Source organism: the organism of the source record quoted next (assembly GCF_019968955.1).
Source record: "MAG: Porospora cf. gigantea A chromosome Unknown PgA_NODE_633_length_13379_cov_382.189, whole genome shotgun sequence".
NCBI lineage: Eukaryota > Apicomplexa > Conoidasida > Eugregarinorida > Porosporidae > Porospora > Porospora cf. gigantea A.
This window is the reverse complement of record NW_027151808.1, coordinates 416-13,379: the sequence shown is the minus strand read 5'-3', so window position 1 is coordinate 13,379 and position 12,964 is coordinate 416. Positions and strand designations below refer to the sequence as shown.

The 12,964-nt window shown below is 52.1% G+C and overlaps 8 protein-coding genes across 17 annotated transcripts; 4 read left to right on the top strand and 4 right to left on the bottom strand.

Annotated features, from left to right (window-relative positions):
• Nucleotides 1-322: 322 nt before the first annotated feature.
• KVP18_004659 (uncharacterized protein) lies at nt 323-1,153 on the top strand (the record flags this gene model as incomplete). Its single annotated transcript, XM_067957505.1, has 1 exon — nt 323-1,153. One exon carries the CDS (start codon nt 323-325, stop codon nt 1,151-1,153), a length of 831 nt encoding a protein of 276 aa, XP_067807220.1.
• Nucleotides 1,154-1,196: 43 nt separating this feature from the next.
• Nucleotides 1,197-1,548, top strand: KVP18_004657 (uncharacterized protein; the record flags this gene model as incomplete). 2 transcript variants are annotated; one of them, XM_067957502.1, is made up of 2 exons in its annotated part: nt 1,197-1,299; nt 1,328-1,548. In XM_067957502.1, the coding sequence occupies 2 exons, from the start codon at nt 1,197-1,199 to the stop codon at nt 1,546-1,548; spliced, it is 324 nt and encodes a 107-aa protein (XP_067807217.1). The 2 variants fall into 2 exon arrangements, with proteins under 2 accessions (XP_067807217.1, XP_067807216.1); XM_067957501.1 differs by having other exon boundaries at nt 1,246-1,548.
• A 522-nt stretch (nt 1,549-2,070) lies between these two features.
• KVP18_004656 (uncharacterized protein) lies at nt 2,071-2,812 on the top strand (the record flags this gene model as incomplete). Its single annotated transcript, XM_067957500.1, has 2 exons — nt 2,071-2,322; nt 2,444-2,812. 2 exons carry the CDS (start codon nt 2,071-2,073, stop codon nt 2,810-2,812), a joined length of 621 nt encoding a protein of 206 aa, XP_067807215.1.
• A 979-nt stretch (nt 2,813-3,791) lies between these two features.
• Nucleotides 3,792-4,320, bottom strand: KVP18_004658 (uncharacterized protein; the record flags this gene model as incomplete). 2 transcript variants are annotated; one of them, XM_067957504.1, is made up of 2 exons in its annotated part: nt 3,792-4,225; nt 4,254-4,320. In XM_067957504.1, 2 exons carry the CDS (start codon nt 4,318-4,320, stop codon nt 3,792-3,794), a joined length of 501 nt encoding a protein of 166 aa, XP_067807219.1. The 2 variants fall into 2 exon arrangements, with proteins under 2 accessions (XP_067807219.1, XP_067807218.1); XM_067957503.1 differs by lacking the exon at nt 4,254-4,320 and having other exon boundaries at nt 3,792-4,166.
• A 303-nt stretch (nt 4,321-4,623) lies between these two features.
• Nucleotides 4,624-5,319, bottom strand: KVP18_004652 (uncharacterized protein; the record flags this gene model as incomplete). Its single annotated transcript, XM_067957489.1, has 1 exon — nt 4,624-5,319. The coding sequence occupies one exon, from the start codon at nt 5,317-5,319 to the stop codon at nt 4,624-4,626; it is 696 nt and encodes a 231-aa protein (XP_067807204.1).
• Nucleotides 5,320-5,341: 22 nt separating this feature from the next.
• Nucleotides 5,342-7,691, bottom strand: KVP18_004653 (uncharacterized protein; the record flags this gene model as incomplete). 4 transcript variants are annotated; one of them, XM_067957491.1, is made up of 4 exons in its annotated part: nt 5,342-5,652; nt 5,681-6,062; nt 6,104-6,206; nt 6,646-7,691. In XM_067957491.1, 4 exons carry the CDS (start codon nt 7,689-7,691, stop codon nt 5,342-5,344), a joined length of 1,842 nt encoding a protein of 613 aa, XP_067807206.1. The 4 variants fall into 4 exon arrangements, with proteins under 4 accessions (XP_067807206.1, XP_067807207.1, XP_067807205.1 ...); XM_067957490.1 differs by lacking the exon at nt 6,646-7,691 and adding an exon at nt 6,368-6,499 and having other exon boundaries at nt 5,583-6,062; nt 6,104-6,268; XM_067957492.1 differs by lacking the exons at nt 5,681-6,062; nt 6,104-6,206; nt 6,646-7,691 and having other exon boundaries at nt 5,342-5,524.
• Nucleotides 7,692-7,744: 53 nt separating this feature from the next.
• Nucleotides 7,745-10,840, bottom strand: KVP18_004655 (uncharacterized protein; the record flags this gene model as incomplete). Of its 4 annotated transcripts, XM_067957496.1 has the most annotated exons (4): nt 7,745-7,988; nt 8,045-8,128; nt 8,189-8,718; nt 10,592-10,840. In XM_067957496.1, the coding sequence occupies 4 exons, from the start codon at nt 10,838-10,840 to the stop codon at nt 7,745-7,747; spliced, it is 1,107 nt and encodes a 368-aa protein (XP_067807211.1). The 4 variants fall into 4 exon arrangements, with proteins under 4 accessions (XP_067807211.1, XP_067807213.1, XP_067807212.1 ...); XM_067957498.1 differs by lacking the exon at nt 10,592-10,840 and having other exon boundaries at nt 8,189-8,664; XM_067957497.1 differs by lacking the exons at nt 7,745-7,988; nt 8,045-8,128; nt 8,189-8,718; nt 10,592-10,840 and adding exons at nt 9,084-9,506; nt 9,586-9,684; nt 9,781-9,843.
• A 37-nt stretch (nt 10,841-10,877) lies between these two features.
• Nucleotides 10,878-12,656, top strand: KVP18_004654 (uncharacterized protein; the record flags this gene model as incomplete). Of its 2 annotated transcripts, none has more annotated exons than XM_067957495.1 (1): nt 10,878-12,656. In XM_067957495.1, the coding sequence occupies one exon, from the start codon at nt 10,878-10,880 to the stop codon at nt 12,654-12,656; it is 1,779 nt and encodes a 592-aa protein (XP_067807210.1). The 2 variants fall into 2 exon arrangements, with proteins under 2 accessions (XP_067807210.1, XP_067807209.1); XM_067957494.1 differs by having other exon boundaries at nt 10,911-12,656.
• Nucleotides 12,657-12,964: the final 308 nt, after the last annotated feature.

The following is a 12,964-nucleotide window of genomic DNA, read 5'->3' as shown; positions in this document are numbered from 1 at the left end:
GAGATGTCTTGCCGGTATTGGCGCCGAGGAGAGAAGAAGAAGCTGCGCGAACCATGATGAATGTTAGTGATGTGAGATTATTCGTCGTACATTTTTCGGATTGTGGGGTGCCGTTGAGATGTGGGGTCCTAACGACAGCAGTGCAGCCATATAGACGATACGTGCAATACATGGGACACGTGTCCAATCAGACAACGCATGAGAGGCGAGGGGCAAATGAGGGTTGAGTCGAGAGTGTGTCTTGCATTTGGTTTCATTGCTGCGACTCTCTCTTTGGCTGCCTCACTTAGATCTATGAGTCATGGTTGAATTATCGATTTTGATGGCTAGCTACGATTACACTGAGGCGCTATCCGAGGAGCGATCGGGCTTTTGCTTCGACAACTTCAAGCGCAATGAGTTGGTGTGTATGCAAGGCGTTAAGATGCCACCCACGAGAAAGACTGGAACCACTATCTGCGGATTGATTTGTGGTGGCTCCGTCGTCCTAGCGGCGGACACCAGGGCTACTGAAGGGCCTATTGTCGCAGACAAGAACTGCGAGAAGCTACATAAAATCGCTGACAACATCTTCTGTGCTGGCGCTGGCACGTCCGCCGACCTCGAGCATACGACTGACCAGATGCGAGCCAACATGGAGCTTCACAGACTAGCTACGGGCAAGCAGCCTCGAGTCGCAACCGTCCTTTCCCGGCTCTCAGACTTGCTTTTCAAGCACCAGGGCCACATTGGCTGTGCTCTTGTTCTGGGCGGAGTCGACGTGGCTGGGCCCCATCTTTACAAGATCCATCCTCACGGATCTACTGACCGTATGCCGTTCTGTGCTATGGGTAGCGGCAGCCTCAACGCGATGTCGGTGCTGGAGCGACGATATCGGGATGGGTTGACTGTTGACGAAGGGAAGGTATTGGCGGCCGACGCGATTCGCGCCGGCGTTTTCAACGACCTTGGAAGCGGGTCAAACGTGGACGTTATGGTCATCAGTGGCACGCCGCAGGGCGTTTCAACGGAGTACCTGCGGAACTATGATGTTGCAAACCCTAGGCTTTTCAGGAACCCAGAGCCCGTGGTCTTTCCGTTGGGAACCACTGCTATACTGAGAGAGAAGGTCGAAGCAATTAAAAGTCGTGTGATTGTGGAGGAGGTGCAGTGATAGTGACATATGGAGAATTCCTTCTGATAATCGTGATTTCATAATGGGCCTTCCTGGCTTGAGGTGCGTTGTCATTATCCAGTTCTCGAAGGATGTGGCGAGCCGAACTTACTACCAGTACGACAGTCTTCAAGACGCGTTACACGGTGAGAGAGGCTGCGGTTTTCCACACAGCCATGTGCTTGATTTACGAGCAGTCAATGAAGACGGCGAATCCCCATTTAACCAAGGTCGTGTATGACCTTACAGACCTTCGGCGGTTCATCGACAGTTTGGACGACGTTTTGTTCTTCGTGCAGCAGGATGGCCCGTTGTTTCAGGCTAGAGGTCGCCAGTGGATCAAGGAGGCCATGTATACAACGTTGAAGCGGGAGTCAAAACCACAGGGCCGTTGATGTGTACCCCACTCGTGTATGCAGCATATAGTACGAATTCTGATGAATGGAAGGAGATCGCTGAAGTCCTCGCAAACTATCGTCCGGGTCCGCAGGTCTCAACGCAGAGGTCGATTGCAGAACACATCCACGATCTCTCACGTCTCGGGGCGGGGCAGCTCAGAGAGCTCCGGGCCGTCCACTCTGACGCATTTGAGCGTGAGCAGCGGAAGCCCTGACCCGCCAGAGGAAAATAAAAGGAGTTTGACCTTCGACGGACGAGACAGAAATACCGGCAAGGTGACTGTAGCTGAACCCAAGAAGAGGAGTTTGAAAACATCCAAGTCCGCCAGACGAGTCAGAAATGCTTTCAAGGCGACAGTAGTGGAACCCCCAAGTAGGAGTACGACCTCGACGTCAAAATCTGCAGCTCGACGTGGTGTCAAAAATTCTGGACAAACGATCGTTCACACTTCGAGGCCTGACAGCAAGCTATCTACTGAGCATCGTGACGCAGGTGGAAATTTGGAGCCGCCAGGAGAGATGTCGCGCGTGGAAAATGAAACGGACTCGGTTTTCCGTCACAGAAAGCGTTGCCGGTCTGAGCCTGTGTCTGAAAGTCCCATGAAAAAAGCATGCTGGGAAGTAAGCAGGACGCAAGACGTACTCGATCTTCTGGAGGAGGACGCCCTGAAGGTGAACAGCTCTCTTTGCCTGTACGACCGCATCACTCAGGACGTTCTATCCCTACATGCCCAGGACGCCCCTCGGAGCCGGTTGACAAGGCAGGCCCTAGTGAGGGCTTGCAGTTGGATACCTGCATTGATACAGTTTCACCTAGTTGGGCAGGAGACTTGCGTAGGTTGCGATTCTAGGATGAAAGGTTCGTCTTGTATTTTATTTTCACGCTTACCAGGACGCGCACAAGGAAATCTCCGAGTACTTAACTAACTCTAGTACGACCACCTGTGACCAAATCTACCGGTTGCTGAAGTTCTGCAGTCGGGCCCGCAGACCTAAGCGGTTTGGTGCCTTGAAGGAGACTCTGGAGGCCATGACAGCTGCCACGGCAGAAATCTCCGGCCACGAAGCGCTGGTTGCGCGCATTGTTGGCCCTTTGTGCTGCGCTCAGACAGCCCGTCACATTCTGACAGGTCAGCACCCGCTGCCGGTGAAGCAGCTCATCCGTCGTGCATTCGCGGCTTCCGCTTTGCATCTGACGGCAATAAACTTCGTGGAGAATCCAGGATTGTCCTCCCAAGGTGACGTACCTCAGCCACCGTAATCGGCGACGACCACATACGGCGGCAAGGAGTTGGTTGACTTCATGTGCACACATGGAACCCGGCCGACTCGGCTTGGGACTCACGTAGTTGAAAGAAGTGGGTGAATTCTAAAGGTCTGAAGTGAGATGGAAGGAAGACGTAGAATCCATTTTCAGTAGTAAGTGTGACGTCAAATCAAAGGATCACTAATAAGTAGGAGCTTCACACCCATAAAGTACAAAATATCGATGTTCTGTTTCTTGCCGCTGGTGGTGGCGTCTCTCAGCATGTGCGAGGAGAAAGACATTGATAGATGTATCCAGTGGGCGTACCCGTGTCAGTGGATTTCTGGCCGGTGCGTGGACTGCACCAAAGGATGCCGCCAGAACTCACGGTCCTGTTGTGAAGCCAATAACTGCATATGGGTCGATAACTCATGTCACAGAGGGGATGCCACCTGCGATTCCACGACATGTTCCGACCTAAACAAATGGAACTGCTCCTGGACCGACTGCCACCGCGCGGCCCAGGGATGTCAGCAAGTCGGCTTCCGATGTTCGGAGTGTCCCCAAGCGGATGAAGTATGCGAAAAGCGTGTGTCCCAACGGTGTTGCCTCGCAAATGACGACTGCATTTGGACAAGTAACACATGTAAAGGCATTGCGAGCAGCTGCATACACACTTTCGCATGCAAAGACTATGTCGCGCCCTGCAATGAAGACGACTGCAACGGCGCACGGCTTCCCAACCGGTCATGTCAATGGGACTCGACCCGCCCGCGACTGGAGAATTGTCAGGTGTGTTCTGAATCGAAGCAGTGCTCATCACGACTCTCAATCAACTGTTGCACAGAGTTGACTTATTGCCGATGGCGAGACCAGCGATGCGAAGTCAAAGAATGAATCAAACTGTTCATCAAATTGTGAAAGATTTTTATTGTACATTGGTACAAAGAATGAACAAACATGTTTCCGTGGCGGATCCGTCAGTTGAACAGGACTACACAGTGGACATCCACGAGGTACATAGAGTGCCACCGCTGCTCGCAGCGACGATGATAGCGAGGATGACTCCATATAGGGCAAGCGCCTCCCCAAAAATCAGTATCAGCATCATGCCCACGAACAGGCGCGGCTGCACAGCGTTGCAACGGACGCCACAGTCTCCCACAATGCCAATAGCCAATCCTGCAGCGAGCGCAGAGAAACCCAGACAGGCCCCAGCACTGAAATGAGCGTAGCCAGCGAAGGTGGAGTACGTCTCCCTCTTCATCATCTGCTGCGCAATTACCACAGCCAAAATCAGCCCGTAGATTCCGAGAATACCAGCCATGACCACTGGGATGATCGACCGCATGACCATGTCAGGGCGCATCACACCTAGGGACGCGATTGCGGTCCCAGTCTTCGCGGTTCCGTAGGCTGCGCCGGCGTCTGTATGGGGTTCAGCATGCACTCTCACTGGAGAATACGGTAGCCAGCGTAATGCCCATAAAGCCGAAGAAGGCGGCATTCGGGTCGCAAATCATTCTCTATTCTGGGAATTATTCTAGGCACAACGCACGCTAATCACGTGGGGTACTGGATGTTACCTTCGTCCGCGAGTGTTCATGACTGCAAACGAGTGTTGAAGATGGTTCAAGAGTCTATGCGGATCAACAGTTTGTGTCGCAGCGTCACACGCACATAAATGATCAGGCGTTTCCATCAGATGTCGGCTCCACAGGTACTGCTAGCAAGTTTGAAGTTCCAAACGTAAGCAGATTCACACGAAATCTGTTATTTCATTCACAGACCTGGTGGCCTCGTAAGAGGGCTGTGTCCAAACCTGTTCAGCGAAAGCCATGTGCTTCTCGGAAGTGACCCAATATGTCAGCGATGACTATACCACACGCAAAACACGCGGCCCTCTCGACTCCCTTGTAGTTAACAAATTGTAATGCCGGTCGATTGTTTAGACTTTTCCGCAAACGCAGGGCGGCCCTGTTGCGCCTTCGTAGGTCGTCCTGGTGCAGCGACACGTGGGCAAGCGCCTCGTCAAGTCCGGGCAGCCAAGTAGCTGTGCAGAAGGGGCAGGGGTACCAAGGTTCGAATCCTCTCCACTTCTTCGAGTTGTAATGTGAGGTTCGCATGTGGTTGGCTAGTCGCTGTTGGGATGAGCACCGAGTATCACACACTGGGCACGTCCATGAAGTTTCGACGGGGTGACTGCATTCAATGTGCTTCTGCAGTTTGAGAACTGAGCGGCACACAATGCCACACTGATCGCATTTCAGATTCGCAGGTGCTTCCGAGGGTTGGCTCTTCGGAATAAGTTGGGGGTGGGAGTTCTGAAGATGGTTCAACAGTTTCTTCCGATCACGGCATGTTGTGTCGCAGTACGGACAGGCGTGAATTTCATTAGAAGGCGGTGACGGCGGAGGAGGCACCGGCGGTGCTGGCGCCAGGGGTAGCTGCGTTAGTTCGCGATCAGGGCTTTCAGATTTCATCTTCCTCAGCGGAGACACCGTAGGTTGTGGGTGTCGCATAGGCAAATTACCAAAAAGATTTCTATGTATCGGAATCATCAGTACGAGGAGCTTGAGGCGCAGTCATCGGTGGATAAATACGTCTGTATGCGAATGCTATGCCTACCATGGAGCCTCCGCTTCCCACTATGACCATGGCCAGTCGGTAGTCGGATTCCTCGGGAACGCTGACTGAAGGCAGGTCAATGAGGTACTGCTCGAACATCTGGCTAGCTCCTCCTGTCTGTATGGCAATCACATTGATGTCAGCAGTGAGGGGTTCCTCACGGTCTGCGCAGGAAGTTTTGGATAGAAGGCCGAACGCACCTGAGGGTTGGAAAGCGGAGAGTAGGACTGGGTCGCTGCGCCCTGTGCCGCTCACATCTAAAATCGTTGGATGAGTGGGAAGCGAAGACGGCTGCAGCTGCGCCTGAGTACTTGACGAAGTTCGACGTTGTTAAAGTAGGCTTATGGACGTCCTCTCCGTTCATCGTGAACGCTTCCAAAACAGTGCCGTCCTCGAAATAGTACTCTCCTGGCACTGCAGCCAGGAGACCCACCACCACTGGTTCGTCTGTCTCGAACGCGCCAACTATCTCGGGGTCGTGCAGTTGCAACACGACTGAGGTTTCAGAGGTGCTGTGGATAGCGACGCTGAAAAGCTGATGGATGGAATTAGGGACGTACTGAACTTGGGCCACAACGATTGGAATTTCGTCAAACGGCTTGACATCGGGGTTCAATGGGTCCAGGAGCTCAAGTTGCTGGAGAAGGTTGCTTAACAGGGAGAATGCTAATTTCTCACCAGTTGGGCGTTAATGTTTCTCACTTCGTATTTGGTTGCCAGCAGCACTTGCTCTTGCAGACCCCAGGCTCCAGCTGCCACAGAGAGGACGTGCACCAGAGAGCTGTAATCCGGGTATGTGATGTTGCAGGTTTCGTTAACAGGTCCGATTCGCTCGACAGAAATCTGAAAGAATTATGAATAATCGACGACATCGCAGAAATATCCTTCAATGAATTGTTTTCGACATTCTACATTTAATTATTTTCTAGATTAATTCCATACTTTTCCTTCCAAGTACAACGAGGCAGTCGCCGCGATGTTGTTACCGGCCAGGGGCAAGGACGTGAAGTTCACAGGGTCGCCATACGCACAATCGAATTGGAGCTCTCTGCTGAAGTTGGTGTGTAGGGTCATGCGTCCTGCGGCGAGGACACATGCCACCAGTGACTGCAATCTCATTCGCTCGATATCTACGTATTATGAATATGCGCTCCGTACATTTCACATCACATAGTGTCATAGAAGATACGCACCGCGAGGGTCCGAGAAGATACGCTCACTTGTGCTGCAAGTTGAGTATCGATTCGCGTGATATTATCCGCTGGATGCAATTGGCGAGCAGCGCGGCAACGCTAAGGGTGGTGAGCTTGGGGCAGTCAGATGCGTCTTGCTCGATGGAGTCCGTCACAACCACTTCTTCCAGCGGGCTTTCCGTGATGCGCTTTTTTGCTAGGCCTGAAAGGACGCCATGGCTGGCAAAAGCGAATACTCGCCGAGCACCCGCATTCCGTAGCACTCGAGCTGCCTCGCAAAGAGTTCCAGCAGTATCGATCATGTCGTCGACGATTATTACATCGGCGTCGGCGACGGTGCCAACCAAGTCCACGCGTTCAATCTCGTTAACTTTCTTGCGTTGCTTCACGAGTATAGCGAAGCCGCAGTCCGTGTGACCACTACGAACCAGGCCCTCCTGGAATTGTCGTGCACGGTTAACTCCTCCCGCGTCGGGAGACACCACAACGACGTTCTTCAGTCCCTTTGTGGCGAAGTAGTCCTGTCCTATGGCGCCGGCCTCTAGGTTGTCAACGGGGACTCGAGGACTGAAGAACCCTTGGATTTGTCCGCAGTGCAAGTCAAGGGAGACCACGCGGTCAATGCCCATGGCCTCCAGCATCCGAGCCACATCGGCCGCTGAAATGGGCACGCGAGACGAAAGTTTACGATTCTGTCGCGCGTAGCCATAGTAGGGAATCAGTGCCGTGATCGACTTCGCACTCGACCTACGGGCCGTGGAGATCATCAGCAGCAGCTCCATCAGATTCTCGTTAACCGGAGGGCTCGTGGGTTGGATAAGAAACACGTTCTTTCCACGACAAGAGGACTTTAACTGCAGGTTGATCTCACCGTCAACGAATCGTTTCACTGTCGCATCTCCCAACGGCACGCTCAGCTGGCCACAAATCTTTCGGGCGAGCCCCACGTTGGAGTTGCCGCTGAACACGACTAGCGACCGGTTCTCACAGCGTGCTGAAGGTAATAGGCTCCGGGGTTCCCACGGGTGCTGCAAATTGAATCCGCGGGCAAGCCGAAAGAGCGCACCCTTCATGGCAATTCGGCATATCATGTCAGCCCTGAGGGCTTCTGGGAGCGTTGGCAACTTCAAACAACATTTTCAATAACTTCTCTGGCAAGGGAGAAGATTTCACAGTCTATGTCGAGGAGCTGCTGAGATATCCTTGCATGACGTTTGTGACCCTCAATCACGGCCTCATATTCAATTTCAAACACGGCAGTGACCGCCGGCGTGTAGGCATCTTGGATCAGCGCAGGAAGCAACGAGCGCTTCGATTCATTGATGAGGAAGCAGTGGACTGCTTTCGGAACCGAGTCCATCAGGTTTTGTCTGTGAAATTTTGAAAAACAAGAGGAACAACGCTAAAGCAAAATGCGCAAACCTACTTAACCAGCGAGAAGTAGTCCTTGGTTATGACCCGCATTACGGTGGAATCCGATGGCGAAAATTGTAAGGGGCGCACTGAACCGCTAAAATCCAAATGACGGTGTAATTAAATAAGAATTCCTTAAAAAATAAATATGTCCCACCTTTTTTGGAGCGACCCCAGGTTCGCTAAGGAATTTTTGTTGAGCTGTGGATGCGCCAAATTGACGAAGGACCTCTCCATCTTCAATAAATTCGCAACCATCGCTTCAGTCGCGGGAATTAAATTTCTGATGGTGTGTCTGCCTACACTCAGAATTTTCTTCCTAGTGCTGGGAAGACGTATAAGGTCTTTCACAGTCTCCAATGCCTCGTCCAGAATGGTCTCCAGCTCCCTGTGCACCGTAGAGACCGCATCTAGCGCGCCTGCTTCCAGTAGATACGCGTCGCGAGCCACAAGAGCGGATATCAGCCGCTCGGGAATGAACATTGGCACTGATGTCCCTTTGGCATTGCAGAGCATTACATGTAGTTGCTCGTCAGTCACCTCAGTCAGGCATTCCACTTTGGCAATATTGGCCGGGAAAGTCTCTGACAAGTAACGTTGGATTCGAGCGCCTCCGATAAGCCGCTCGTGCATAAAGGCTGACCCTTCTAGGAGTCCGTTAAACGCTTGTGACACTGACGATAAAACCTGGAAAATTTAAATCCACATCTACCGAAAGCAGCGTTACTTGCAAAAATGCGCACTTCTGGCCCTCGATCAGTAGCGTTTCGGCTCCTAGTACCCAACCAGATAGTTCCTTTCTCAGCGATTTGATAGGAGAACGCAAATCGTTGAGGTGGACGACTAGATGCCGGCGAAAAATGCTGGACAGGCGGCTACGGAGCGCCGGAATGCCAGTGGAGGATCGGTACTGCGACAATTTGAAAGGGCCTCATAGGAGACTTACGGGGTAAAATCTTTGGTCCCGTTTGAAGACTTCGGCCTCTTCCTCCTCGTCACATGGGTCCCTTGTCACCACACAGTGGAACCTGTGTCTCTGCACATTCCGGTAGTTACCCAAGTGGCAGTCGAACACCCCGACCTCCTAGCGTGTGCACCAGTAGGGAGGGGTCCTCCAAGAGATCGCACTTGGTCAAGACCCCCACTGTGCGAGACGCTTGGGGGTCAACATCCGTCGCCAAGCGAATCGCTTCTGAATTAGCAATGTCGGAGTTTGCTGAGGAGACGGCGAGAATGATGACGTTGTCTGGCTCAATGGCTGCACGGGCGAGCGCGTAAATCTGAACGGGGTTAGCTTCCAACAATACGAAGACATACTCATCTACGGTTATAAAGTATAAACATTTAGAAAAAAAGAATACATTACAAAATGTGCTCACAGTGCTTGGTAATGTCGAGGGCTGGTCCTTGAGGGGGACTCGAGTGAGGCCAGGCAGGTCCACCAGCGTTAAGGGAATGCAGTTTCGGAGGTAGAGCTAAAATCGAAATTAATAGAGAAATCGAAAAACAATGAATATTGGACAACAGAAAAGGACGAAGAAGAAAAAAACATACCTTCACCAGTAACGGCACATCCGATATCGCATGCTTTTCCATGTTGTCCTCGATGGCGCGGCGCACATCGTCAAGTTGGTAGCAGAGTTCGCCGTTAACCTGTCAGGCATGAGATGACGAACGGAGGGAAGATAAAATGAAATAATAATAAAAATAAAGATGGAGATAAAAGAATTCCAAGGAATACCTCTGCACTTTCTTCTGGCCAAAATTCGCCAGCCCCGACACTTGACGCTGCAATCCTTTTTTCTGCGTCATCTGGAAAGCTCGGTGTGTCGTCCTCTTCAGGAATGCACTCCAGATGAATTCGTAGAGGTCTAGTGGTCACCATCCCATGACCGCGAGGAAGGAAATGGCGACCGGCAATAGCCTCCAAGACAGACGATTTCCCTGAACTCTGTGCACCAATGACGGCAATTGTGGGAAAGGAGACCGACGCTGAGGCAATATCAGTAAGGTATCAAAACCAAAAAATCTTTATCGCCTCGCAATAATCCCGCTGCTTACAAAATCTCTGATCATAGTTCAAACTCTCAGCTAAGCCCCTTAAACGGGCTTCCAACGATGCCACTCTAGTAAAGTCCTCAGGGGGCAGCATCCAAATTTAGAGATTATCTGCGCGCACACCGACAGCGAAGCACATACACCACTGCATTCCACACCTTACGCCAGAAGGGATCCGGCTCCGATGCAAGCATTGCGCGGGAAACGAGCTTCGATCGCGTTTTGTAATCTCTGGTACCTTTGCGAAGTTTGAGTCTGAAGTTTTTGACCAGGGACTCGGCTCCACCAGCCAGCTCGAAGCGAAACACAGTCTCCTCGCAATTCTGGTAATCACAAGCCCCAAACTGGGCTTCAGCTATGCGATAGAGAACCTTCAGGTTGTACTTGTCAACAGCTAGAGCCCGATTTCCGAACTCGATGCATGGACTCCATTGCTGGAATCGAATGTCCAAACCCCTACAGACAACAGGTGAAGAATATAAAATATGAGATGACTCCTCACTCGAAGTTTCAGGTAGCCCATGCAGATATTGGAGAGGATGTTCAGGTTCATAGCGTCGATCTCGGCCTGTTTGTCCTTGCAATCGTCGAAAAGCCCCTTCTTCAAGCAGTACTCCACGCTACGCAGAGCATCCTTCCAGTGTTTGATGGCGGTTTCGTAGTCGTCGTGAGCGAAGGCCTCGTTGCCGAGATCTTTGCTAGACGTGTGGGTCGGCTCTACGGCTTCCGAGTTCAGGTTGGTGTCCGACATATGTCAACTTTCTAGAATCACGGTTTTCACGGTTTTTATGCTTGTGCTCATCCTCTCAGAAAATATGTTCATGCAGACCATACCGCAGAATACGCACATTTTCATGCGACTGGACACCAGATTCCTGTCGAACAGCCAATATCTTCGTTATGCGGCGCTCGCCTCGTTGACAGGTCAGGCCTCGACTATGCACGAGCGACGTGCTACTCGACGCATCACGGGCGATGAGGCCCCTCCCGAGGCGGAGGGAACCCTCGAGGGAGCGACGTCCCCTCCGTACCCGGAGCACTCAGTCTGGGACACCGTCAGCGACATCCCTCTGCATTTGGACCGGGCTAAGTCGTGTATCTCGCTCTCCACCGTTCGGAGCAGCATCGTCCCTTTGTCTAACATTCCTGCATCGACCAAAGAACTGTTCGACTTGACAGGTGTTCCACCTCCGAAGAGGTCGTTGTGGGGAGATATTGGACGTCTCCTCACGTTACGATCTGCCGACACTCCCGTCAATTCCCAGCAGCTTTCGTGTCTTGTGGCGCGTGTTGTTGGCACCATTCAGCGTTGCGTGCACTGGGTTCACGACATACTGCTCATAGATGAGGGAGAGAACTCAGCATGGTCTCATCACGTGACTGCATCCTGCCCTGGGATGTTCGATTTGATATGGGGACGGAAGTCTATAGAATCTATGCCCCTGGCCGCCTTGACGAATATGCTCCTCGGCGAGCTGGATCAGCACTCGTGTCCGGGAGTATACACCATAGACCCTCTCGCCCAAGAATGCCTAGACCACGCTCCTTACGTGTGGAGATTGTTGGATCTGTCGAAGGCCCCAAAACGAGTGCAACAACAATTGGCTTCGGCCGTAGCACATTTGAAGCGACGCTACGATTCGCAGTTGGGGCCGGTGATCACGACTGATGCCCTTGCGAACCAGTGCCATCTGATTGTCGAGGATGCCGTTCGAGCCCTGTCCATCTTCACTATGGAGGACATCGGCAGGTGTCCCAAGGAGCTTTGGACCCTTTTTCGAGTACTAGTCGCACTCCACATTGAGTACCACCTCCGCCGAACGCTTTTGGTTTGTCAAGACTCTGCTGCTGCTCTCAACGCTAGCGACGTATCTGTACTGCGGCTTCTGCCAGAGCGCGTCAACAGAGATGTTGGCGACAAAGGTATGTTGGCGACCTCTATTCGTGACGGGCTTCAGTTACCAAAAGATTTCGCTTCTGCAGTGGTGGAACACCTTTTGTGGCCCGATGCTAGGATTCCTTTCGCTCCCGAAGCAACCTTCGGAAGCGTATTGGCCCTGCATCCAACATCTACAAACAGCCACCGGAGCTACTGCGACCTCCGAGCAAGAGTGGACATGAATGGTCGTATGTTTCGGTCCAGCCCACCATCCTTGCAGCTACTGAACAGTCTCCTTCCCCTGGCGGGTGCCGATTACGATGAGCGATTTTCCATCGGAACGGAGTTGTTAGGTCAATTGATTCACCGTGCCATTGCTGCCTCGACATCACACCTTGCGGAGGCGGAAGCCTTCAGCGATGGCCTCTTCTCCTGGAAGCTTGGAGCGCGATGGACGGCTCCTTTCATTGATAGCAAATGCCCTGTATGCTGGACTGATTGGACAGTTGAGCAGACGAGAGCCATGAGTGTTTACCGAAAACAGTGGACTGAGCCCCAAATGACGGACAGGCCGAAATTTGCCAGACTCGCAAAAGCGTCGCTGTCATCCAGTTCGTGTGGTCACGTTCTCCATAGAAGCTGTGAGACAGCGTTGTGCCCTGTCTGCCGCAGCGAATGGATAGCATAGGGTCTTACCGCTGCTTTGATGATTGAACGGCGAAATATTAAGTTTCGTTGGCCCCTAGGGCCTCAAAAATTGCCAGAGCTAAGCAGCTCTGAACGTGAAATGGCTTAGTTTTCAACTAGCAATCATCAAACCTCCTCAAAGAGTCCTGGGTATTGATATTGCCCCTTGAGCAAAGACAATTGGACAGGAAAGTCTATTGGCGATCAGAGGACAAAACGGCATTTGCAACTTCATGCGACCAATTCGGGTCTCTGTGACAATTGAGTTTTTTTATGAGATGCACCGCATGTCTGAGTCATGAACATGTG